The sequence below is a fragment of the Mesoplodon bidens genome (genome assembly GCF_964165515.1).
Source record: "Mesoplodon bidens genome assembly, chromosome: 3".
Lineage (NCBI taxonomy): Eukaryota > Metazoa > Chordata > Mammalia > Artiodactyla > Ziphiidae > Mesoplodon > Mesoplodon bidens.
Window position 1 is genome coordinate 145910452 of NC_138178.1, and position 27855 is coordinate 145938306.

A 27855-nucleotide genomic window follows, 5' to 3' on the forward strand; every position below is an offset into this window, starting at 1 on the left:
AGATTCACTTACAAGGATGGAAAAGTGAGGTAAAAGCTCTTTAGCTTCATATAAGCCACAGCAAAACAAATTCAGCACACATATAGGTTTTCTTCAAATTCACTATGTACCAGGCTACTGGTTTAGAAACTGATAATGCTTTGGCAAGAAAATCCAATTCAGTTCAGAGACCAAAAAAAAAAAAATCACTCGGGGAAAATATAACTAAAGAACATTTATTTTTTTCTCACTAAGACTTTGTCTTGAGGACATAACTAAACCGCGTCACCACCCCCACCCTGATTTGAAGAAGGGTTAGTACAGTGAATGTTATAAAGCAGATCTGAAGGACTGGAACCAACATTAACTTACAAAAACCAACTTCCACCTAAATCATCATAAAAATGTTTTAAGTAAAAAAAAAAGGAGTGGAGAGAAGGGGACAAAGGGGGCTTCAGATTGAACAAGATCCTCAGATTTCATCTAATACATTCAATCCTGGCTAGAGTGTACCAAAATGGAAACAGGATTACTATAATACAAAACTTCTACTACAGCACACTGTACACACCTGTGTTCCAAGTCCACCCCCATCCCCCTAACGCTTCCAAACTCAACTACTTCCCGGCCTGTTGGGCCTGTCGACGAAGGAGCACGTAGATCTTCTCTTTAATCCAGTCTTTGTTATAAGGCTGGTATGTCTGGGTATCAGCTCGGTAACTGAGGAACAGAAAGGTAACAAGCAAAGTTACAATGGTCAATTTACTGTCATGTTTTTAAAACCTGAAATCATAACTGCCCAATGATGGCACAGATGTGCACATGTTCATACATGAACTTAATTTAAATGTAAAAGAGCTGATTACATAACTGTTGAATTTTAAGCGATATGAAGTTTAGATCACCTAGTACCATCTTACAGCAGAAAAAGAAACCAAGGCCTAGAGATCTTAAGTTAAATGTGTAATGTTACACATCTACTTCTTGACAAAGTATGACCAGAAACCATGTGTTCTTTCTCCTACATAGTTACTATTTTTATGGTTCTTTTAGTGATTAAAAAACAAAAATTGAACACTAATTCAAATTTGCTAAATTTACTTTGAATCAACTTAAAAAAAAAAAAACCTTTAACATGTTACTGCCACAAGGATTTCTTCCCTGAAAAGTATTAACAGAAGGAAATACTTTTACATACATCCAATATTTTAGGATTTACTTTTTAATATAAACAATGCTAGAGGCTGGGAAGGGTCTGGAGTACAAGGAGTAGCATTAGCAATGAAAATCCAATAGGATTCCAGGGTTCTGGGAGTACAAGGCATCAACTTAATAGCCAAATCACTCAAGGTATCTTTAGAGGACTCAAAAAATAGAAACATTCCAGCTGACCTACAACTGAAATCTAGCTGGTTAAGCAATAAATTCATTTTTTTGGAGTTAAAAAAAACTAAAGCTATAGTATAAAAAAAGCAGACAATAAGTAAGCAGAGATTGCACAAATACAAGGCACATCACAGTGTTTCAAAGTCATGTGCACCATCTGGTGGAAACATTGCATGGCATTCAAGAGAGGCGAAGGATGCAACTTGCCTTAAAACAAACAAACAAACCCTTAGGGATGCCCTAGAAAAATGAAATATCTAATTTATCAATTATTGTTTCAATTTACCCAGAAGTCTCAGTTTTTAGCTTCTCAGCAAAAAATTATATACATATAAATACAAATGATAGTAAATACCTATTAAGAAGTTGCCAACTGCTAGGTATTGCTTTAGGCACTCATCTGAATCAACTCACTTAATCCTGTTTACAACATTGTGAGTAGATAAAATTATCATCCTTTTTTTTTGCTGTACGCGGGCCTCTCACTGTTGTGGCCTCTCCCGTTGCGGAGCACAGGCTTCGGACGTGCAGGTTCAGCGGCCATGGCTCACGGGCCCAGCAGCTCCGCGGCATACTGGGATCTTCCCAGACCGGGGCACGAACCCGTGTCCCCTGCATCGGCAGGCGGACTCTCAACCACTGCGCCACCAGGGAAGCCCTATCCCTTTTTTTAATAAAGGAGGAAACCAAGGCTCAAAAAAGTTCAGTAACTTATTAGCTAAGTGACTTCAGGCAAGGAGTGAAAGTTTAAACACTCCAGGCCAGAGTCCTTACCGTGAACCACTAAGCTAGAAACCTACGACCCAATTTTTGAAGAAAAACAAACTCCAAAGTAGGAATTTTTCACCATTATCATATTCTTCCTCTGAATGGTAAGGTCAGAATCTGGTTTATTAAAAATGCATAAGCGGGCTTCCCTGGTGGCGCAGTGGTTGAGAGTCCGCCTGCCGATGCAGGGGACACGGGTTCGTGCCCCGGTCCAGGAAGATCTCACATGCCGCAGAGCGGCTGGGCCCGTGAACCATGGCCGCTGAGCCTGCGCGTCCGGAGCCTGTGCTCCGCAACAGGAGAGGCCACAACAGTGAGAGGCCCGCGTAACGCGCAAAAAAAAAAAAAGAAAAAAAGCATAAGCTTTCTACTTTTACAAAACATTTGGCTTTTTACTAATGTCCTTTTGTTACAATGAGAAATACTCTAAAAACTAAACCAATGTTCTTTGACTATCCTCTGCTCATATGTCCTAATTAAATAAGTGCTAATCTAGTCTACTCCAAGGTAGGGCAGAATAGACTACAATATTTATATTAACACTGGAACAGAAATAAAAAAGGAAAAGAATTTTTCAGAACTACAATATCTGGGTGGGACAGCCTTATTTAGATCATTCCCCCCACCAAGATCACTTTAGAATCCATCAACTTGCATGCTATTTTCGAACTTAAGAAATAGTTAATAATGCCTTCTTTATGGAAAGCTGTATGTTGATGGCTGTTAACTGACACTTGAAAATGAGACAATTAAATGTTAAGTACATTAATAAAATCCCTAGCTGTTGGTACAGATAAATCTTTTAGCCTACTATTATGGTCAGTAAGTGCAGGTTTAGGGACTTCCCTGGCGGTCCAGTGGTTAAGAATCCACGCTCCCAGTGCAGGGGGTGCGGGTTTGATCCCTGGTCAGGGAACTAAGATCCCACATGCCCTACAGCATAGCCAAAAAAGAATAAAAATAAGTGCAGGTTTATGCAAGAACAGAAGCTGTGGATCTGAGCAGGGAAATCAGCTGGGTCTTCACTGATATCAAGCTGTCTTCCTGATTAGGAAGGAGTACCTTCCTTATTACAATAACTAAGGATAAAAATGTCCCTCTGTCTCTAAGCAAACAAGAAAAGCCCTCATCTTCCGAAAGGCCAACAGGCTGTTATCTTAATCTTTAAAAAAGCCTATTTAAAAAAGAAAACAAAAAAAAAACGAAACAACAAAAAACAAAAAAACCCACCTTACAGATCACAGAACTGTGAAGAAATGTGTACTCTGATTTCAAATATATGAAATACAAATCCTTCATGAATAAATTTTACTATTAATGCATGGTCAGTTTGTTTTGGGTTTAATTATATCAACAAAGTATCTTATTTATTCCATTCTTCCTCTACCGGTTTAAGAATAAATAATTAAAAATGTCTTGCCATTTAAACTTAATACAAGCAACGAGTACACAACAATTACAAACCAAAAATGAACTCAATTCTTGGTCTGAGGAATAACAGGCCAAGTCACAATCCCTGATTAAGGAGAGGGGCAGGAAGTGCTGTCATAGGAAATGCCATGGCAATAGGTGACCTCTTTGGGAGCAATTTTGGAAATCTTATTTCTCTGGAACATCCAAATAACAAAGTCATATGAGCAAAATGGTTCTAAATCCAAATTTGATTCTGAAAGTTTTCAAAGGCCAAAAGTTCAACATTAGAGATAGAAACATAAACAGCTACAGTTTACAGTTTTTCAGACAATTAAAAACTATAGATTACCATTAATCTCTCTTTTATACTATCTGAACTACTACAGCTTAGAAAGAATTATCTGTAATAATTAAATAATTATTATAATATATATAATTGTATATAATATATATAATTAAAGATGTATTTCCTCTGTTTTGCTTTAATAATGCAAGTATTAGAAATTATTTTAGCATGCTAGATGTAGCTTCTGGTTTACATTTAATGGCACAAAGTTAGAAATGTTATATTCTATCACTAATGACATACCTGTAGTATGTCCCTATAAAAGCTACTATTTTACTCTGTGTGAGTTTCACTGTCAAAAAACCAACATAACACCTCTTTATTCATTAACAGTACAATTTAACTCACTTGTGAAATTTGAAACTATCATTCTACTTGTGGCAAATTTTAAAGAACCAACCTACTCATTGTAATTAAAAATAAAACCCTGCCTGATGTCAACCTAGTTAAAAATGGAGTTCCTGCCATATACCTGATACTGCTGTGCTAAGTAAGCACTGCATCCTCACCAGTAGTCCTGTGAGGCAGATGTATCTAAACTTTACAAATTAGCAATCTGAGGTTTAGCAGTATTAAGCTAACTTGCCCAAGGGAGCTAGCAAATGACAGAGCCAGGATTCAAACTCAGCTATGTCTAATCCTAAAACTCCAGTTAGATCTTAACCATAACCTCCCAAGGTTGTAAGTAATTCCCCATCTGTTGCGAATGAGTGCCACATCCCAAACCATCAGGATTAGATTCCCAATGTCTCAATAAGTGATTTTTATAGAATCAGAAAGACAGCTGTTAATTTTTTTTTTTTTTTTTTTTTTTTTTTTTTGCGGTACGTGGGCCTCTCACTGTTGTGGCCTCTCCCGTTGCGGAGCACAGGCTCTGGACGCGCAGGCTCAGCGGCCATGGCTCACGGGCCCAGCCGCTCCGCGGCATGTGGGATCTTCCCAGACCGGGGCATGAACCAGTGTCCCCTGCATCGGCAGGCGGACTCTCAACCACTGCGCCACCAGGGAAGCCCGACAGCTGTTAATTTTTAAAATAAAATCAACAATTCATTTAAAGAATGAAATGAGAATATGCACACTAGCTCTGTTAAAATTTTAAGTTCCAACTGAAACATCCAATGTTTAAGTTCAAGTGTGAATATTTCACCAAATACACCTAGAACATAGATATATTAAAAAACAAAAACAAACAAATAAAAAACTCTCCATCACAGTGTAAAAATAAAATAAAATACCCACAGCTTAATCAGATAAATAATTTCCAAGATTTCTGAGAATATAAGACACTGCAAAATTTAGCATGAAAGAAGTCATATTAGATTCTTTCACTTTTATTTAGACCATCCTATCATTTCCGACTGTAGCTTTGTAATGCAAATGAGAGAAAAGGAAGATTACCAATAATTTTAAAAAGCTATGCCTCAAATCATATTATATTGATGACATGTATTTTAACAGCCAATATTTACTCAATATCAACTATGTGCCAAATACTATTCTAGGCACTGGGGATGCAGCAGTGAACAAAAACAAAGCTCCCTGTTCTCAAGTTCTAGAAAGTAAATAAACACATTATTGGTGATTTCATATCCACTAGATGATCCTGCCGACATCTGGGCCTCTCAGTTCCTTGAACTCCTCTCCTCCAATGATCTCATCTCCTGCCCTTCCTTGGCCAGATCCCTATACCTTCTCATTACCAGCAACTTCAATCTCCCAATTTCAAGCACCTTGTTCTCTGATCACTACTTCCCAATACCCCACCTTCAACAACCCTCTGACCCCACTGTGACCTGTAATTAATTGATCCTACCTGTCCCCACCCCAACCCAACCTCTACTTGGTCATTCAGTCCCTTGCATTAATACTCCCTTGCATACATCCTCAACTGTTAGCAAAATCTCTGCTGATTCTCTACCTGTAGAGACTCACCTGTAACCATTCAGGTTAAGAGTGACTAGGAAAAAACTATTATCACATGATTAATTTAACTTTAAATTCATTATCAAGTACCTCTTTTTTTTTTTTTTTTTTTTTTTTTGCTGTACGCGGGCTTCTCACTGCTGTGGCCTCTCCCGTTGCGGAGCACAGGCTCCGGACACACAGGCTCCACGGCCATGGCTCGCGGGCCCAGCCGCTGCGCGGCATGTGGGATCTTCCGGGATAGGGGCACGAACCCGTGTCCCCTGCATCGGCAGGCGGACTCTCAACCACTGCGCCACCAGGGAAGCCCTCAAGTACCTCTTAAACCACACACTCCCTAATCCCTTCACCCTCCTAGATAATTTCTTACCTCTTTTCACAAGCCTCAGACACCTCCTCCCTCATCCTTAATTTCAAATGGTGTCCTTCTTCCTATTTTCCTGAGGTAACTAAAGCAATTAGACAACAACTTCCCCAAGCTTCCACCATATCTGCCCATCCTTCCTACTTTACTATTAATGTACTGTCCAAGATCCTACCTAAAGCCATCAATTTTCCCCTCTCTACTATATATCATCCCAACAGCCTGCAAACTTACCATTATTTCTCTCAGCTTAAAAACAAAATTAAAGGGAAAAAAAAGTATTCCTTTCTCTAGCTATAACCCCATTTCTCTGCTCTCCTTCTGAGCTAAATTCTTCAATAAAGTTGTCTGTGTTGGCTGCCTACAATTTCTCTCTTCTCATTAACTTAAATTCACTGGAATATATAAAGATTTTACTCCTGTCACACTACCAAAACTGCTCTGGAAGTCACCAAACACTTCCACACGGCTAAACCAAGAGTCAGTTCTCAGTCCTCATTAATTTGATCTACCAATAATATGAAATACTTTTGAGTTGGCTTCTAGGATATCACCCTCTCTGCCCCACCAAATTCATCTCCCTTTACTCTCCCTCTCACTTATTCTTCTGCAGCTTCACAGGGTTCCTTTTAACCTGATTTATTCACTGCTCAATCCCCAGTGCCTAGAACACACATGGTACATAGTTGGCACTTAATAAATATTTGTTAAATGAATATGTATGTGTCTCTTTCTGTGTGCGTCAGGCAATAAACAGATCAACTATAGTCATTACAAACCAACATAGTGTAATATATATAGCTCTATTGGCCTCAACAGTTTTCTGAGTTTTTGTATTAAAATAATAAAATTATAAACACATTTCATTAAAGACCAGAACTGGATCACTTGAATGTTCTGAGTGAGCAAAATGAAATGGCTATAAGTGAAACACAATGAAGAGATGCAGAAAACAAAACTCAAAAATTGCAAGGAAATGCTTATTTTCACCAGCAATCTTTGGTGAGACAGCAAGTCCAGGCGTGGCTCCAGTGGTGATCCAGCAAGTGTCTCAGAGTAGGACCTATATGTTTTTCACCACTGAAAAATATTTTTTTTCTTCTAGCACAGTGTCTGGCATGTAATAAACATTAAGGCATCTGGTGGCTGAAGATCTCATTATAAGGTACTTCCATTTTCTCCTTTAAAATTAGCTGTACTTATACTCAGGCTCTTGTCCAAAAATGTTGAGGAGACTCACTTGCTCCTTAGTAATAGTGGTGATAAGTAATTATTGAAATAAATTATAACAAGCATAATATATTAGGAAAAAAATTTTAATTTGACAAACCTCTGAGAATAGAAAACATAAGCATCTATAAAAAAAATCTCATTCTAACATGCCAAAATATACTTGATTAACACTGGGTGGAATTAAAATTAAATTCCATTTCAGTCCTATATATATTTACATTCTAAAAATAATGTCATGAAAACAGAATAATCTTAGTTTTAATCCAAAGCCAACTGCTTTAGGATAAAGACTATAATGGGGAAAAAAAAAAAAAAACTAAGAAAAAGATTATTAAGTTTAAGGAACAAAGTTCTCAGTTCAAAGTTGATGCATACTAACTGCATCAATTAGCAAAGTTCTTAAGATTTTCCTGTGCCTTTAGCTTTATGTTGACAACTTAATTGATGAGCCACATGCAGAAGAAATATTAATTAATACATAGTAAGCAAAACACAACGATCAGTGTCAGGCAGAGTGAGTTCCCAATACCATAAATCGCCTCAAACAAACAAACAATAGAAAACTACAATTTAAGAGATATGGTGGTTAATACTTACACAAGGCAGCTGAGGTCTGCCAGGTCATCAATGAAGTCAAATAACTGACTGATGTCATATGTGATAGAGGGGCTGTTGGGATTCATTCTCTTCAGATGTTCTTCATACATTTTACAAACACCTAAGAGGGAGGGGAAGACCAAGATCTTACAATTGTATGAATTTTAGGTATGAGTGGTGTTATATGCTAATATCATATTTATTTTTATAAAGTTGGGCTGGGAAAAGAACAGTAAGTTGATCACCTTTGCTTTCACTGTTGCCACTAGCAAATTTTTAAAAATTTTATAAATTCACCAGAATGTTGGTATTTTGTGTCTTAATAATAAAACTTTTTTTTTTTTTTTTGGCTGTACCGCGCACAGCTTGTGGCACTTAGTTCCCTGACCAGAGATCGAACCCAGGCCCCCTGCATTGGGAACACAGAGTCTTATCCACTGCGCCACCAGGGAAGTCCCTTAGGAAGGGTTTTTGATTGGTACTGGTACACACACTGTGATCAGAAACATCACTCATAAGTTCCTGAACAGAAAGGGTGAAATGGAAAGGAAGTAAAAACCTTTCACAATGAAGGAAATTTCATTGTAGCACTGACCCACAGTTACCATCATATTTAGCGGTGAAAGACTGAATGCTTTCCCACTCAGATGAGAAGAACACTAGAATATCTGCTCTTGCCACTCTTATTCAACATTGTATTGGAGGTTCTAGTCAGGTTGATTTGGCAAGGAAAAGAAATAACAAGCATTCAGATTGGAAAGGAAGAAGTGTACCTATCTCTATTCACAAATGACATGATCTTACATACAGAATATCTTAAGGAAACTACAAAACACAAACTATTAGAACTAATAAATGAGTGCAGCAAAAGATTGCATGATATAAGATCAATATACAAAAATCAATATTTCTATACCCCAACAATAATCTGAAAATGAAATAAATAGCATCAAAAAAGAATTCTTATGAATAAATTTAATAAAAAAGACACAAGACACACACTGAAAACTGTAAAATGTCACTGAAAGTAAAGATTTAAATAAATGGAATGCTATCTCATGTTCATGGAATGGGTGATTCAATATTAAGATGGTCATACTCCCCCAAATGATCTATAAATTTAACACAATCCATATCAAAATCCAAGGTACTTTTGCAGAAACTGAGAAGCTGATCCTAAATTTGATACAGAAATACAGGGGTCCAGGATAGTCAACAATATTGAAAAAGAACAAAGTTGGAAGACTCACATTTCCTGATTCCAAAACTTATTACAAAACTACAGTAATCAAGACAGTGTGGTACTGCTTATGCATAAAGACAGGCACACAGATTAATGGAATAGAAGCAAGAGTCCACAGATAAACCCTCACATCTATGGTCAACTGCTCTTCGACAAGGAGACCAAGACAATCCAATGGACAAAGAGTAGTTTTATTAACAAACGGTGCTAGGACAACTGTACATTCACATGCAAAAGAAAGAACTTGGACCCATCTCACACCATGTATAAATATTCACTCAAAATGGCCCAGAGACTTAAATGTAAGAGTCAAGACTATAAAAACCCTTGGAAGAAAATACAGACACAAATCCTTTTGACTTTGGATAAGGCAACGGCTTCTTAGATAAGTTGGACTTCATCAAAATTTAAACCTTTTGTATGTCAAAGGACACTATCAAGAAAGTGAAAAGACAAGCCACAGACTAGGAGAAAATCTTTGCAAAACATATATCTGATAAAGGACTGTTATCAAAAATATACAAAGAACTCCTAAAATTCAACAATAAGAAAACAAACAACTCAATTAAAAAAAATGGGCAAAAGATTTGAACAGATACCTCACCAGAGAAGATATACAGAAGGAAAATAAGCGTTATGAAAAGATGCCCAACATCACGACATGAGGAAATTGCAAATTAAAATAATGAGATATCACTATACATCTATTACAATGGCAAAAAAATCCCAAACACTGACAATACCAAATGCTGCCACAGGAGCTCTCATTCACTGCTGGTGAGAATGCAAAATGATATAGCCACATCTGAAGACAAATTGTCAGTTTCTTACAAAGCTAAATACAGCCTTACTATAGGATCCAACAATCATACTCCTCAGTATTTACCCAACGGAGTTGAAAGCTCAGGTCCACACAAAAACCAACACAGTAATGTTTATAGCAGCTTTATTCATTGCCAAAGCTTGGAAGCAACCAAGATATCCTTTAATAGGTGATGGATAACCAAACTGTGGTATATCCATACAATGGACTATTATTCAGCAATAAAATGAAATGAGCTATCAGGCCACGAAAAGCATGGAGAAACCTTAAAAGCATATTGCTAGGTGAGAGAGCCCATCTGAAAAAGCTACATATTATAATTCCAACCATACAACATTCTGGAAAAGGTGAAACTATGGAGATATTATAAAGATCAATGGTTGCCAGAGGTTTGGGGGGAGAGATGGATGAGTAGGTGGAGCACAGGGGATTTTTAGGGTAGTAAATGGTCATTACACATGTCAAAATCCACAGAATGTTCAAAGCAAACATTAACGTAAACTATAGACTTTAGGTATTAATGTATCAGTATTGATTCTACAATTAACAAATGTATCAAACTAATACAGGATATAAATATAGGGAAAACTGGGAGGGGGTGGGAAGGAAGCAGGGGTGTGTTAGAACTGTACTTTCTAACCAATTTTCCTATAAACCTGAAACTACTCTAAAAAAATTAAATCTATTAATTTTAAAAAAGGGATGCGGGGAGGGAAAGCTCTGTATTCCAGAGGAACATTAACTACTATAACAAAGAAAAATAAGAAAGCAAATTACCATTTGGCAACCACCATGTGAGAACTGATTCCAGTATTTCCATTTTAACTTTTAAAATGGAAAATAAACCACCATTTCTAATTTTAAAAGAAAAGAAAAAAAAAGAGCTATCAAGCCACAAGAAGACATGGAAGAACCTAAAATACATACTGCTAAGTGAAAAAAGCTAGTCTGAAAGGGCTACATATGGCAATGATTCCAATTCTATGACGAGGCAAAAACAATGGAGGCAGCAGGGAGACCAGTGGTTGCCAGGCGGCAGGGATGGGGTGAAGAGGGACGAACAGGTGGAGCACAGGGGATTTTTAGGACAGTGAGCCTATTTTATATGATACTGTAATGGTAGATACATGACATTACGCATTTGGCAAAACCCACGGAACTGCACAACACAAAGAATGAACTCTAATGTAAACTATGGACTTTAATAATAATGTATCAATACTGGTTCATCAACTGTAACAAATGTAGCATACCAATGCAAGATTTATTAATAGGGGAAACTGGGGTTAGGGAGAAGAATATGGGAACACTCTGTACTTCCTGTTCCATTTTTCTTTAAACCTAAAACTGCTCTAGAAATAAAGTGTATTCATTAAAAAGACAGCGTACGTACAAAGTCTACCTTAATGGCAAGTAAGGATATCAGCAGAGGAAGGGACCTGAGAAAAGAACAAGAGCCTTGCTCTTCTAGAGCAGAATCTGATGGCAGGATCAGGACAGCTTAGAAGCTGTCTCTAATTACTAGAAGTAGCTTTTCCCCCCCACAGGTCTACCCACTGTTGGTTTTAAATGAAGAGATTTTAAGTCTAACCCTGTTAGCGTCAGATAATCAACAAATTCAGGGACACGCCAGCAGCAAAAACACCTTCCTGTACAATCTTTATAGGAAGTGAAGAATGTGTAACTTGCTAGACAGGGTGCAGGGTGGTTCACTTGATATAACGATTAAATGTGAAGATGAATCAAATTTGCAATGATCCAATCTACGTGCTCTCATCTAATGGTTTACTGAGGGCTAATACTTCCCTTCAGGGTGGTGCCAGCTTATCAAATGTACACGAGAAAGTATACTGATTTGGTTCCATTTGCCTTTATTCACTGAGCGAATTTTTTACTTTTTAACATTCTGATGGACCAGCTTTTAACATTTATTTGTTTAATAAGCAGACCATTAGGTTCTGTAGGCACTATTAGGTTCCTCGGGCCTGCCTTAACAACTCTATAGTGCTTGAGTTTAACCACAATATATATAAGGAATACCTGTAAAATATTTACATAACACAGTAACAAAAGAACATAACAAATAACAGAACATTTACATAACAATCAGAGGCTTGGGAAAGTCATTATATAATGAGCTTGATTAAAAAAAGGTAAAGTATGGGGCTTCCCTGGTGGCGCAGTGGTTGAGAGTCCGCCTGCCGATGCAGGGGACACGGGTTCGTGCCCCTATCCCGGAAGATCCCACATGCCGCGGAGCGGCTGGGCCCGCGAGCCATGGCCGCGGAGCCTGTGTGTCCGGAGCCTGTGCTCCGCAACGGGAGAGGCCACAGCAGTGAGAGGCCCGCGTACAGCAAAAAAAAAAAAAAAAAAAAAAAAAAAAGGTAAAGTAATATTTGCAACAGATAAAGACAGTATATATAATATATATTTCAAATATTCAACAAATACGGTCCTAAATATCTACTTTTCTTGCTCAAATTAACAATGCAAGAAATCTGGAGGAAAAAACAAACCCAAGACACCTGAGAGTTGCAGTACTTACCACTCTCACCCTGGGCCAGCGTCAACAAGCCAGTGTGGACGCTAGTGTGGGAATGGGGAGTCTCTACGGTCCAGCCCCCACCCCCGCCCCGCAACACCCCTCCACCCCCGAAACAAACGCAAAGATTTCTACCCCTCGACTAGTGTTTAAACTTACCTTCCATGCATTCATTCACAGATTCATAGTCAGCATAAGTCCTGCCTTCTGGCCTCTTGGTAGGCTGTACCAGCAAAATGGTGTGAGACTGTGGAGAGAAAAGTGATTTCAATATAAGTTTCCAACTCATATTTGAGAAATTCATAGTATGAGATAGAATCTCCATTCATGACAAATGATCATTGGTTATTAAAACACTATTAATCAGGGTGCTCCTTCTACAATACTTATGCCTTTGCCCAAGTGTAGCACCAGAAGCTGGATTACCTTCTGTAGGGTCTCTCTTAGCCTCCCAGTCCTTAATGAGTGCTTTCTCAAACTTTTATTGCACTTACTGGCTGCAAGTACTCAGCATAAGCTACCCTGTACTGTTTTTTCTCTTTTGCACCTATCTTCCTAGCCAGATTATAAACCTGCTTAGGTGTTCTATCTCCATTGGTCACTTTCTAGCTCTAGCCCTATTAAGTCCCTAATAAAAACAGATATGGGCTGATGAAAGGAGAGAAAAAGGAAAACACTATAATGACTGCAAGCACTGCATCAATCTATGTTCCTTTTCTAACTTCAGCACAACAGTGAAGTCACATCTTATCCAGGGATTAGACTCAAACATTAAGGCGTAAGATAAATTGGCAATATAAAATTAGTACATATAGTTAACACTACCCTAGAAAATCCATTAAATTATTCACCTAGTAGATGACTCACCTTAAGAGGCTATGTATTTTTAAACTCTGGAATCACACAAAATAGCTAGAGGATCACATTGTAGGAGATGTGAATAGGCCTAAAGAACAGCAGATGACAGACTTTTATCTTCCATCTCACCCTCACTGGGGAGCATGTTTTTGTTAGTGGGTCTATTTTAGGGTTTCTCAACCTTGGCACTATTACATTTGGGGCTGGAAGATTCCTTGTTGCAGAGGCTGTCCTGTGCATTGCAGAATGTTCAGCAGTATCCCTGGTCTATTCCCACTAAATACCAGTAGTTCCTGCACTCCCACCCTCTCCTGGCCAAGGTGTGACAACCAAAAATGCCTCCAGAACACTGGTCTGTTCAGGGAACAACCCCTTCCAATTTTTTGCCAAGTGTGTAAGGCTTATTAATTAACTTCAAGTATGATGTAACCTCACTGTAAACCCAATCCTAAGTCAAACTATTCATATTTTTCTCTTCTCTTCTGCTGTACTATTATTTTTGGGTAAAAAACAGACAAACAAAATCTCCTAATTACAGGAACAAAACTGTTTTGAAATGATCAGATTTTTAACCACCAACAATCTGCAACTGAAATAGCTGATGCCTAGGCTTTCTGAATAATCACCCCAAAAACAGTACTTTGAACATAATATGAAAAACAAAGGAATTTATCGTACTCCTCCCTCCCCATCGAGAACTGAGTCATTCTGATTAAAAGTTTGAGGATTTGAGATAAAACAGAACTTGATGACAAGAGATGAAAACTAATTCTCACCTATAACGACCTGAACACAATCAAGGCCTTTCTTAAATAGTGAGTAAAAGCTAAAGAAAGCAGTATATTAGATTACTTGTTATTTATAAGTTTTTATAAGTCACCAGTATGTTGAGAAGAAAATTAATTTATAAACTACATTAGCATTCCTGCAAAAGGGCCTGCCCCATACACTAGCCATACCAGTTGCTACTATATTAATTTTGTTCTTAATTCTAATGCAAAATAAAGGATTAAGTCACTTAAGAGAGTAAAGATTTGGAAATGACTATACAGTATGCTTTTTATATCTACCCTTAAAGTGAACCTAAGTGAAGTTTACTGTTTTCAGTACTTACTGCCCAAAGACAAGGCTTAAAAATTAAGAACAAGAAATGACTAAATTTACAGAACTGTAGTCAAAATGGTTATTATTCTTAAGTGGCAGTGCCTTTCTGTCACCAGTTTAAGATCATAATACCTCTCAAACCAATTTTGGTCACTTTCTTCTTATTGGAGCCATTTTTGGAACCCTTTCGTTTTACCAAAAATCCAAATATATTTGCCCTATCAATTTTTTCCTTCTTCTGGACAGATTTGGTCCTGGCCTTCCTTAGGGTACTCTTTCTCAGGGGAATGACCAGTTCCATATATATATATATACACACACAGACACACACATACAAAATGTAAGTACATATAGGCAAACATATATATATTTATATTTGCCACAATAGGAAGATAACATTGTGAAACCTAAATCAGAAAAATAAAATTTATGCAGAATTACCTTAATAAAATCCTTATTCTCTCTGATTACCAGTGGCTTTGATTCACTCTAATGAATAGTTAATCTGGCTTTGTTAACGTTTTAAAAGTGTCACAAACATGAACCCTAAGAATAGTCATTCTACTGTTGCAGAAATACTACAGTACATAACACTGGCTCTTTAGCTTCAAATGCTTCTCCCCAACTACCAAAAAAAAAAAAAAAAAAAGAGAAATTGAAGCTGGTATCTTCAGTAAAGCAAAAGTACTTAAGACTTATGAACCAGTAATTGTTCACTTTAAATACAAATTCCAATTTTTAATTTTACTTGAAATGATAATTATCACTGATATTTGTTCAACGAGAATGGGTTGTTGATATTAACTGCTGTCATTTTCCCAGCTTTTGATCTAAGCATTTTAATACAATACCAAATAGTGAATAAAAGGCAGAGAAAGAAGGAAACTCAGAGATGAAACGACTTGCCCAAGGTCACATTGCTAGTTATAACTAAACAGGAACTGGAAACCCAGTCTTCTAATTCCTAGTCCTCTTTGGGAGATTATATTGGGTCAAACATTGAAATTCAGAAAAGGACAACCTGAAAAAGTTCCTTGTTAACAACAGCTGCATAATCTGTTAATAACTGCAGCAACCAGAAAACGAAAATTGAAGTGTGGAAGTAACCATGACTCCTCAGAATCCCCGTAAGCGTCTCCTTTTTGCGGATTACAAAATACACACACACAAGCAAAAAACAAAAAACCGCAAACAACCCTTCCCACCCACTCCACTACCAACCCGGTCAGATTCTAAGGAACCTGGACCTTCAGCTGAACCTATCTTTTTAGCCTCCAGCCCCAAGAGAATATAAATAACGATAAGCACAGGATTACGGGCTGAAAAAAGCCCCCCAAAACCCCACACCAAACCAGGCCTCTGGAGGTCTTAGAGAAGAGGAAGAATATTACATATTTTTCCAAGAAAGCAGAGCACAGAAAAACAAAAGGGAATAGCTGAGAGAGCACGCTACAAAGCAAAGACGACCCCTCCTGGCCCACACGCTGGGTGCAGTAGACTCAATCTGTCAGCTTTGGGACAGGATTATCAGACATCTCTCGGCCATTGTTCCCACAGGAAGCTAGAGAGTTTGGAGGGAAAAGGCAGCCTCCCCACGCCTGCCTCTACCAAGCAGCAATCGGGAGAAAGCGCATCCTCCGCACTGCATGCCTTGCCCGAGCCAGCCGGCGGGCGCGCAACCGCAGGGCGGACCCTGGCTCCGGGGCCTACCGCCAGGCCCAGCGTCTCCGCGGCGGGAAGGGGAAGGGTCGACCCACACGCCGGAGGGCCGAGCAGCAGCATACTCGCGCTGGACTGGGTGGGGAGAAGATGTATGGGCTGGGGCCACCCTGGAGGATGGGGGCTCGGGGAGCCGGTTAGGCCTTTCTCACCATCGCGCCAAACTCTCGCTGCCGCCGCTGCCGACTCCGCCGCCGACTCCGCTGCCGCACACGAGTTTAGCCGCAACGCAGCCAACAGCCAATCCCCGCGAGAGGAACCGCCGGAAGTCGTCAGAAGGCCACCGCGAAAGAACCATAGAAACTAACGTATTTCCGGCAGCTAGAGCAGATACTGACTCTGTTTCAGCCATCTTGGAAAAGGGCGACGAGACCCACGGGGAATGTATCGGAACTGAAAAAGAATCATTTTTTTTCAAGACGCTGTCTTCCTTACTCTCGTTATTATGCATGCGGCTAAATTGATCACTGGTATAGAGAGTGATACAAGTCATCTTTCAATGGCCCCACTCAAAAATGGCGGCAGTATAAGAATCCCGGGGCATAGGTCAGTTGTAACCCGGAAGTACCCTTCTAAAGGAGGGGGTGGTAAGGCAATCCGGAAGTGGGGTAAGGAAGAGGTGCCACTTGGCGGCCATGGCAGCTGTAGTATCGGTGGCTCCGGGTCAAGGCCCTGCGGAGTGGAGTAACATGGGCAGCACTGGGTATAGGGCAGAGACAGCTTTGTATCAGCTTCGCTGCTGAACCCGTAAGGCCCATCGTTAGAAATCTGCAGGACTCCTTTCCTCATTCTAGACTCGGAAGAGAGTTTGCCGGGATTGGTGGGCTGGTCCCAGACCAGCCTGAGGATCACAGGCGGGGCGGCCCCGGGGAGATAGGGCCGCTGGAAGAACGAACAAGTTCGCTTGGGTTTTCGTCCTTTCTGCTGCCGTCTGAAACGCTGTTCGTGGAGGAAGTAGGCCCATTGTGCTACCCTTATTCCGACGACTGAAGAAATCGCTCACTCACATATTTTCCCATTGACTTTTCTCATCGGTTAACCCACGGGAATCCAGTGACTGGTATCGGAAATTTTACGTTCAGGGACCTAAAATTGCTGAAAGTTCTCTCTGGTGCTAGTATTAGCAAAAAGGGGCTGTTTCCGGGTACGTTCAAGAGAAAAGTGCCTCGTGAACACATCTGCCGGTGGGGAGGACCAAAGAACTGAAAGTCCACTTGTTGTCTTTGAACAACCACACGCGTTTAAGAACCTAAGCACCCTTCGAAGCCTCGAGAATTTGTAGTCTGGTGGTGGGTGAATAAAGGAGGGCAGAATGGATGATTTCATCTCCATTAGTCTGCTGTCTCTGGCTATGTTGGTGGGATGTTACGTGGCTGGAATCATTCCTTTGGCTGTTAATTTCTCGGAGGTAAGAAGTTCTCAATTTTCTGTTAGCTGTCAGGATGGCAGCTAGGAAGTAGTGACAGTTGTAAAGGGAAGCTGCTTCCCCAGTTAATATCAGAGCTTAAGGTCTTATTAAGGAAGACTATCTTTTCGAAAGATGCATAACATGTAATAATAGAAACAAACCTCCTCTTCATCACTAGAGTTCTTAACGGGGGTGGGTGGATCCACTGAAGATTCTGGAATACTCTGAACTCGCTGAAGTTGCATACCAAAATTTGGGACTCTGCATTTTACGGGAGAGAGGCACCATACTGTTCTTTTGATACCCAGAAGTTCCAAAGAATCAAGATTCTAGATTGCAATCAAAATATAAATGGAGAATGTTGTTTGTCCATATGAGATGAAATCAATATAACTTCTCTTTTTGAGAAAGTCAAGCATAGCTTTTTGGGGAAAGGTATTTTTTTGGATACCTGTAATAAGAATGAAGTAAGAAAAACACTAAATTAGATTGTTCTTAAGTCACTTTTCCTTTTAAAGAAGGAGACCATTGAATGGGATTTTGAAGTTGTTTTCAAATGTTTGTTTAGAAATGAATTTTTTGTTAATATGGTTTGACATTTTGTTTAATTTCTTTGATTCTTTATCATTACTTGAACAAACACTAACAGGGAAGAATGATGAAAGCATTGTTCAATGAAAGTGCAGATAGGTTCTTCAGGTTGTCATAAGGAGTTCACAACATGCATAGCGCTCAAAGATTGAGGGAGAAAAACTACTACATTCAGGATTTCTTGAGTATACCTTGGGGTTCAGCAGTAAGATAGTTTCACTGCCAGTCCTGAAAGTGCTTTCAGAGAAAAGGGGAGTGGAGAATGGCCTGAAGTATTGGTATAAAGGAAAGGTATAGGTGAGGTGTGAGGTAGGCCTTGAGGAAACCTGAGGGAAGAGGAGGCATTTATTGCTGGTAAAGAAAATAACCTGTGGGTGAGAAAGAACGCGGAACTAGGCATTATGAGTTTGAGAAATAAAGCCCACAGCCAGATAGAAGGGGGACTTGAATTGCTGCTGCTCCTTTTCCGTTTCCTTTTTTTATCCGTTCCTTTCAGCATCTAATGATAACATTGAGCTACAATTTTTTGAACATATACATTACCTAATTTCATTTAAAAAACCCAGTGAGGTACAGATGAGGAGACTGACACTTAGATAATGTAACTTGGACGAGTTCATCAAGTGTGTTAGAGTCACAGCTGTTTTTTCAGTCTCGGTTTTTCTGACTCAGAGCAGTTCTTAGCCACTCTGTCCCTTGTGGCAGAGGTAGCAAACTGGTAGCCCATGTACCAAATCTAGCCCACTTTATTAGATTAGCAGAATGTTAATTTTATTGTTATTGGTTTTTGTCTTTATTCCTCAAGGTAACAGTTGGCTAGGGCTGAGTAGTGGTAGATTGTCATGGTCCTTCTTGGTTGTGAAGCCTACTTCACTCATTTGGGCTACCTGCCTGCCCAGTCCTTTGTGAGCCTGCTATCTCTCCTCTGGCATAAATCATATTTTCTTATAACTACAGTAGAATTGAGTTGATATTATTAGGGCTGACATTTGTGAAGTTTAAGTTGGTTTGTATATTTAAAAACTTATTGAGATAACATTTATCAAGAATTATAATTAATTCAAATGAAGAACTGATAGAACTTTTTTTTTTTTTTTTTGCGTTACGCGGGCCTCTCACTGTTGTGGCCTCTCCCGTTGTGGAGCACAGGCTCCGGACGCGCAGGCTCAGCGGCCACGGCTCACGGGCCCAGCCGCTCCGCGGCATGTGGGATCTTCCCAGACCGGGGCACGAACCCGCATCCCCTGCATCGGCAGGCGGACTCTCAACCACTGCGCCACCAGGGAAGCCCCAGAACTTTTTATTTCTATAAAATTCTTAGACCTTTTCCAGTTTCAGTATTTTCTCAAACTGTCTTGAGTGATTTTTGCAATATGCAGGTATACGCTATCTTCTTTTCTCACTGAAGGAAATGTGTACGTGAGTGGTGTAATTAACTAGGCTATTAATAAAGATAATTAGTATGATATTGTCACTTATGACTTTCTAAATGGATGATCGAATGGTCTTTTTCCAGATGCAGGTCTTGAAATGCTATAAATCATCATTCATAATATCTGTTCATTATTACAGCAGTAACTGCATTTTGAGCTGTTAGGACAAAAATAAAAGTTATGTATAACTTAGTTAAAGACATTTTAGAATTCAACTGGTGATTTTTATCTCCTAGGAATTAAGCATTTTTTTCTAGACAAATTATACTATTATTATAGATCAATGTATTGTGAAACTAGAGAGATGATAAATGTGTAAAAAATAAACTTCATTCATGGAGACTAGGAAGCACTGTTTCTACCCTTAGAGAATAGCTCCCCAAACTCCTACATTGGCTAAACGTCTTTTCTTTTTAAGGAGTCTAGCTTTTCTTGGGGACTGGAGTTATTATAAATAAAAGGACCAATAAACCTAATTTATTTTGCAGTTCACTTTCATTTATATGAAAAGATATGCTTTTTATTCATGTTCTTAATCTGTCTGCTGCTTTGTCATTCAAAACTTTTTTCTTCAGAATTTCTCAGAGCAGGAATAAAAGATCAATAAAGCCATTAATTATGGCAGGATTAGTATTTAGAAATGAGTTAAAATCAAGTAGTCTGAAATTGCTGTAGCAGTGGTGTCTAGCTACCACATCTGACCATCAAGAGGTTTGTGTGGCATTGATTTTTTTTGTCACTTTCTCCACTGCCTTGCCCCCCAACCAACTTTCTTCATGCTTTTGTAACTTCCTTATGCCTAAATGACTTCTAAAACAAAGGAACAAAATCTCTGATTCTCAAATGCATTTATAAGTGACTGATAATCAAGATGCTTTCTTCTTCAGCATATGGGCAGGAGAAAAATTAAACTTGTAAAGGCAGCCAAAACATGCTTTACACAAATGAGGTTTTGTCGGATAAAAGAGTTGGACACACTAGTTTAGTACTATATTGTGTTTTAAGATTCAGTTGTTAATGAGCAGTTTTCTTTGACTCTAAATGAAAATGCTACATAAGTAGGTTGAGAGCCTGCAACTTAACATTACCTAGGATAAACCTGGCTTCTCAGGTGCCCTGATTGAGGAATGAAGTTCAGATATAAATGATGGCCAGAGTGAGATTTTACACTGATGGTCTGGGGATTGTCATTTACCTGAGCACGTCTCCTCTTTGTCACAGAGCTGGGAAAGCAAAGTGTTTGCAACCAGAGCTCTAGAGCAGCACTCCTCAAATTCTCTGGTGCATGCCAGTTTTTGTTTAACTTCCATTCCATTGCAGAGCAATATACTTGTGGAAATGAAATACTCAGAAAATGAAGTGGAAAAAAGACATACAGGGCTTCCCTGGTGGCGCAGTGGTTAAGAATCTGCCTGCCAATGCAGGGGACACAGGTTCAAGCCCTGGTCCGGGAAGATCCCACACTCCCAGAGCAGCTAAGCCTGTGCGCCACAACTACTGAGCCCACGTGCCACAACTACTAAAGCCCACACGCCTAGAGCCTGTGCTCCGCAACAAGAGAAGCCACTGCAGTGAGAAGCCCGTGCACCTCAACGAAGAGTAGCCCCTGCTCGCTGCAACTAGAGAAAACCCGTGCTCAGCAACGAAGACCTAACACAGCCAAAAATAAAACAAATAGTTTAAAAAAAAAAAGCATACAAAATACAAGCCCAAATGCAGTACTGTGAGATTTAACAGACATACAATTACTCCTATAAATGTAAATATCATATTGCTATAAAACTTTTTTTTTTTTTTTTTTTTTTTTTTGCGGTACGCGGACCTCTCACTGTTGTGGCCTCTCCCGTTGTGGAGCACAGGCTCCAGACAGGCAGGCTCAGCGGCCACGGCTCACGGGCCCCGCCGCTCCGTGGCATGTGGGATCTTCCCGGGCCGTGGCATGAACCCATGTCCCCCGCATCGGCAGGCGGACTCTCAACCACTGCGCCACCAGGGAAGCCCACTATAAAACTTTTTGAAGGCTTTCTCTCATTTTGTACTTTTCTTGTTACAGACCAGTTTGGATTATAATGCCACATTTTTCATGTGTTGAAACAGTATAGATCCATAGATATGCAGATGAAAGTAGTGCTATTCTTACTTCAGTAAAGTTTTTAAGGTAATTAGTAATGCACTAATTTCAAAAGGAACTGTCTGAGATGGGTAGTGTAGGTCAAAATCAGTGTCACTGCTTGAGCAAGCTGTTTAACATCCAACTCTTCTCTTAAATGACTTTATAGGATTGTTGTGAGGATGTAAGGAAATAACATAAGCACAGGGCTTAACACTGTATCCGGAACATAATAAGAACTTTAAAAAACACTGAGGATTATTCTCAGTACTGATTGTAAAAACTTTTTTAAGATTTTCATTTTTATAACTTTGTTCTAAATTATAATTTTTAAACCTTTTATTTTGGAGCAGACTTCTATTAAGGGGTAAACTCCCCCCCCCACCCCAAATCATGAAACTTCTCAGCAATTTGGAATCCAAAAAGTCTTGTTCAGGGGTTGGCATTCCTGTTCACCATGAATGTTTCATTTGGAGAGGCCAGGGCTTTTCCTTTGGTCTCCCTGCTTTATAGTATTTTTCTTAGTAGTTATCTTTCTCTTCTTCATTATACTTATTCTCATTTTAAGCTTTGTTTTGTTTTTCATGTGTTAAAGTTTTTATTTTGTGTCTAATGATAACAACTGACTCATTCATAATAAATCTCTTTGGCTCTTTGAGTTACCACCAAATCAAAGGTTTGTGTCTAAAGAACGAATATGTTCAGTATGTTTTTTCTCTGACAATTGATTATTTTTAAAATAGATTTGAGAAAATTGCATTTTTAAGGACTTTTGCATTTTCTGGTGTATTAACCTTTTATTCTTTTATGGTAATACAATAGATTTTACAGTTGTTTGGAATTTCATTTCTAAATTTCAGACTTTGAAACTTTGAATTCTCTGTAGTTTATCCATATCTGAAAAGCAATCAGTAACTTTGTCTTCCCTCAGATTATTGTCTTATAATGTTATTGTCTCATAAGTATCTTTGCTTGATAAAGCTAAGTTTGAATCAAAGTCTAGATGCAATCTGATTCAATATTATTTTCCTGAAAAAGTTATATGGATAAACATCATTGAAATTTATCTGCATAATAATATTAATAATAGTTAATGCGTATTGAGCTCCTTCTACATACCAGGCAATGATGTGCATTATCTTGTTTAATCCTCAGGATGAGACTATGAGATAGATACTCAGGCTTGAAGACATCACATACCTGGTAGAGGTGGGATTTGAACTAAGTCAGTTTGATTACCAGTCCAAAGCACTTGACCATTAGATGCTATTTTCTTTCCTAATGAACATTGTAAAGAAGGAATGAAAATATTATGGATCTAAATCAGCACCTTTAGCTCCTCCAACTAGGAATATCTTGCATCACTGACATTTTACCTTCCAGAGTACATCTCATGCCTGTGCTTACTCAGTATAGCAGAATTAAAACTACTGAGGTAAACAATCTCTGAATACCATTGAAACCTATAAGAAAGACTGAATATGTCTTAGATGCCCTTTAAATTAGCACCTGCCAAATTGGAATCTGAAGCAGTTCTCATTTTAAACTATTCAAGATTAACTTCACACTCGATATCTCGATATCTTCATAGTTTAGTCATTCTAAATTTGCTCTTCAAGAATTGACATCCTTTTTGAGGGAAGAAGACCTGAAATGGATTCAGAATGCTTCTGTATGACAGCCTTAACCTCTCCTCTCACTGAAGAATTTAGATGTGAGACTTTGTTGAATGACAGTGAAGTTTAAGAGCCTCTGTAGCTCAGTGTGGAATTCCAAGTAATAAGTAGTAATGCTAACCATGAGTACAGGTATTTCTTAAAACTTATGATGGAATTATAAAAATCTCAATTCTCCTTTAATACTAATATTCAATGTCTAACTTCATTGCAGTAGAAGCAGGTATTAGTTGGTCTGCAAATTCCTCTGCCCTAATTATATGGATATTTAAGGGACAGGGTCTTGGGGTTAACTACTAGATAATTACATTAAACAATCGATTGTGAACCCTGTATTTATCTGGAGGTCAGTTTTCTATTAACCAAAAAATTATACCCTAGCTTCTGCACCTTGTTGTATATGTTCCTTTCATTAATTCTTTATGCATTTGACAAAGGCAAGTTGGGGAAAGAAGTCAGGTGCTAAAAGCAAAAGATGAAACAATGAAATAGGTTTTTTTTTTATCTTTATTGGAGTATAATTGCTTTACAATGGTGTGTTAGTTTCTGCTTTATAACAAAGTGAATCAGTTATACATATACATATGTTCCCATATCTCTTCCCTCTTGCGTCTCCCTCCCTCCCACCCTCTCTATCCCCCCCTCCAGGTGGTCACAAAGCACTGAGCTGATCTCCCTATGCTATGCGGCTGCTTCCCACTAGCTATCTACCTTACATTTGGTAGTGAATATATGGCCATGCCCCTCTCTCGCTTTGTCACAGCTTACCCTTCCCCCTCCCCATATCCTCAAGTCCATTCTCTAGTAGGTCTGTGTCTTTATTCCTGTCTTACCCCTAGGTTCTTCATGACATTTTTTCCCTTAAATTCCATATATATGTGTTAGCATACGGTATTTAGGTTTTATAGAGAAGCAGTTTAGCATGGTGCTTAAGAGTATAGATTCTGGAGCTAAACTGTGTAGGTTCAGATCATGGCTCTGCCATTTGCTGGCTTTGTGAGCCTGGACAAATTACTTGAACTTTCGCTGCCTCTGTTGTACTAAGTGGGGATAATAGAAGTATCTACCTTATAGGATTATTGTGAGGATTAAATGAGTTAATGTATGTAAAGTGATTATAATTGAAAGTGCCTGGCTTAGTAAGTACTTAGTGAATATTATTATTAATAGAGGTGAAGGAAAAGAATATTGATAGCACCTCTGTTATGCAGAACTTGTTCATCCAGAAGCCCCAGCGATCTAAAGGACCAGAAAAATCTCTGATTAGCTAAATAGATAGCCTTAAGAGCAACCATTTTACTTGCTGTCTACTGTTCTTGGCTCTCATTTGGCTCCTGTGTATCTTTTTATGTAATTTTTTTTTTTTTTGCGGTACGCGGGCCTCTCACTGTCGTGGCCTCTCCCATTGCGGAGCACAGGCTCTGGACGCGCAGGCTCAGTGGCCATGGCTCACGGGCCCAGCTGCTCCGCGGCATGTGGGATCTTCCCGGACCGGGGCACGAACCCATGTCCCCTGCATCGGCAGGCGGACTCTCAACCACTGCGCCACCAGGGAAGCCCATTTTTATGTAATTTTAGTAAGCTTGTGTGCCAGTTATCAATGTATTGCCTCTCAGCTCCAAATTCACTCTTGATTAGCTACGCTGCAAAAATGGATGTGGGCCCTTCAAATATTTTTCCTTTGCCAGCTGGCACAATGTTAAGCTTTGTCAGTAGAGGATACTGGAGAGAAGTTGTAAGGAGAAGGGGTTTTCCCTCTTGGTTCTGGCATGCTTGCTCAGCAGGCCTCCTAGGTGACTTGATTGTTGTAGCACAGCCAGCCTCACCAATGTCCAGCTTCTGCACTGCAGGTGGCTTTCAAAGCCCCAGACTCCTGCTGAACACACAGCTTCTCCAGCACCCAGCAGTCAGGAGTTCCCACTGGCAACCCCATCTTGGGTGGTTTTATAGGAGAGTCTCTCTCTCTGGTGATACACTTTCCCATGAACAGTTTTCCCAACACCCTAGAGTACAGATTTCCAGTGAGTTAACACTAGTGTGGCACTACAGAAACTTCTCTGCTTGTGATATTGTGATTTATAATAAGAAGTATGTATTTGCTTTTCCTCCTTTTCCTGGCACAGAGTTCCTAAAACCCTTGGAATTTCCTAAATGATAAGAGCCATAAAGGTGTCTTATTATGTCAATTAGGTGACTTTTGGAAAGCCATTAGGTAACCTAAGGATGGGGGCTTGTCACCTGGAGAACCAACCACATGATTCCAAGGGTTGGAACTTAACAGTCCCACCAGGGAGGGGAAAGGGGATGGAGGTTGAATGAATCGTCAGTGGCCAGTGATTTAATCAATCATGCCTATGTAATGAAGCCTCCATAAAACCCCAAAGGATAGGGTTTGGAGATCTGGTTTGGTGAACACATGGAGGTGCTGGGAGAGTTGTGTGCTCAGAGAGCATGGAAGCTCCGTGACCTTTCCCCATACCTTGCCTCTGAATCTCTTATATCTGGCTGTTCTTGAGTTATATTCTTTTATAATAAACAGGTAATCTAGTAGGTAAAATGTTTTTCTGAGTTCTGTGAGCTACTCTAGCCAATTAATTGAACCCAAGGAACCTCCGATTTACAGCTAGTTGGTCAGAAGCACTGGTAACAACCTGGACTTCGAACTGGCATCTGAAATGGCAGGGGGCCAGTCTTGTAGGACCTGATGCTATTTCTGGGTAGTGTTAGAATTGAACTGAATTGTGGGATACCCTACTGGTGTCCAAGCATTGCTTGGTCTAGGGAAACCCCACCACCACACATATACCTCGGAATTGGTCCCAGATGGTTTACTGCTGTTCATTGAGCCCCAGCCATGCCCTCTCCAGCAGAGTTTGGATCTCAACCCTTATGAGACCTCTTCTTTGAGCAAATCTTATTTTGGTCCTAGGTAGTCACCGCTCCTTTTAGCTTCAGTTCTTATGTTCTTTAGAGTTCTTTCTTACTGGTTAATTTCTCATTATTCCAGTCCCCTTTTATAGTTACTCTTTGTATTAAATTTTTCTGGTTCAAATTACTTTATGATTTCCATTTCTTGATTGAACCCTGACTAATACAGCTAGGTAACGGGTCATAAAATCATATAAGTATTGAGGCTGAACAGTGAATCAGGCCTGGAGGAAGATAAAATGGTCCAAGTGTCATGATGTGTGGCAGCTAACCTCCAGTGTCAGTGCCTGGGAGTCTAAGGGAGTCGTGAGAACCGTGGTCAACTGTGGCACAGAAGAGCATGTGCCATTTGATGCCACCAGCCCTGCTGTTGCCAAATCTTCTTACTTTTCAGAAGTTGGAAATCTGGATTCTTATATGGATCTTCTAAATTTTATACTTTGGCTACTAATTCAAATATTATTGCATCGCTGTGTGGGTCAAAAAACCTGTGTTTTGGACTTCCCTGGTGGCGCAGTGGTTAAGAATCTTCCTGCCAATGCAGGGGACATGGGTTCGATCCCTGGTCTGGGAAGATCCCGCATGCCACGGAGCAACTAAGCCCGCGTGCCACAACTACTGAGCCTGTGCTCTATGGCACACGTGCCGCAACTACTGAGCCCATGTGCTGCAACTACTGAAGCCCGTGTGCCTAGAGCCCGTGCTCTGCAACAAGAGAAGCCACCGCAATGAGAAGCCTGCACACTGCAACGAAGTGTAGCCCCCGCTCGCTGCAACTAGAGAAAGCCCGCGTGCAGTAACAAAAACCCAACACAGCCAAAAACAAAACAAAACAAAACAAAAAAACCCCTATGTTTTGAACTGCCAGTCTCAGTCCTCTGGGCTGGACTGTCTGATTTCTAAGCTTTCTGTAAAGTAGGAAGAGCAAACTAGAAGGGGTGGGGCAACAAGCAGAGGAAATAAGTCACAGCATGACAACAAGGGGGAGACTGAAAAACATTTCAAATTACTACAAAACCTAAGTGTTCTGTAGTAATTTGAAGTGTTACTACCTGTTTAGAACCACTTGGTAAAGGGGAAAACATCTCTACGTGCATATTAAGGGCACTGTGCTCTCTAAGCCCACCACAGTATAATAATTAATAATAACAGTACCTACAGTATCAACTCGTGTCAAGTTCTGCACTGATTTTAACAGTAACCTTGAAAGGGAAGAATTCTTATCCTGTTTATAGATGAGGAAACTGAGCCTCAGGGTTTACTAAGTTCAAAGCCACTGTTTATATATAGCCTCTAATTAAATGAACAAAAAAATTTTTTTTAAGCCTGGCTATATAATAGGGATTCTTTGTGGCAAATTTTAAAAGTATGATAATGTGTAAAAGGAAAATAAAATCATCCATTATCCCAC

The 27855-nt window shown here is 39.5% G+C and overlaps 2 protein-coding genes across 3 annotated transcripts in view; one reads left to right on the plus strand and one right to left on the minus strand.

Moving 5' to 3' along the window:
• Window positions 1-393: 393 nt before the first annotated feature.
• ERH (ERH mRNA splicing and mitosis factor) lies at window positions 394-16562 on the minus strand. 2 transcript variants are annotated; one of them, XM_081229098.1, is made up of 4 exons: window positions 16451-16562; window positions 12777-12864; window positions 8010-8130; window positions 394-699 (listed from the first exon to the last, which is right to left on the minus strand). In XM_081229098.1, exons 1-4 carry the CDS (start codon window positions 16451-16453, stop codon window positions 597-599), a joined length of 315 nt encoding a protein of 104 aa, XP_081085224.1. In that variant the 5' UTR covers window positions 16454-16562; the 3' UTR covers window positions 394-596. The 2 variants fall into 2 exon arrangements, with proteins under 2 accessions (XP_081085224.1, XP_081085223.1); XM_081229097.1 differs by lacking the exon at window positions 16451-16562 and adding an exon at window positions 16290-16442.
• Window positions 16563-16904: 342 nt separating this feature from the next.
• SLC39A9 (solute carrier family 39 member 9) overlaps window positions 16905-27855 on the plus strand; it is a 51930-nt gene continuing 40979 nt past the window's right edge. Inside the window, exon 1 of the mRNA XM_081230295.1 lies at window positions 16905-17706. Within this exon, the coding sequence (XP_081086421.1) occupies window positions 17611-17706 (96 nt within the window). The 5' untranslated portion in view covers window positions 16905-17610. The remainder of the gene's footprint in view (window positions 17707-27855) is intronic.

Coding starts and splice junctions, on each gene's coding strand:
- ERH (XM_081229097.1), bottom strand. CDS start 16,361: ATGCTGCTGCTCGGCCCTCCGGCGTGTGGGTCGACCCTTCCCCTTCCC. Junction 8,131..12,776: donor TGTGAATGAATGCATGGAAG/GTAAGTTTAAAC, acceptor CCTCCCTCTTAG/GTGTTTGTAAAATGTATGAA. Junction 700..8,009: donor GCAGACCTCAGCTGCCTTGT/GTAAGTATTAAC, acceptor TCTGTTCCTCAG/TTACCGAGCTGATACCCAGA.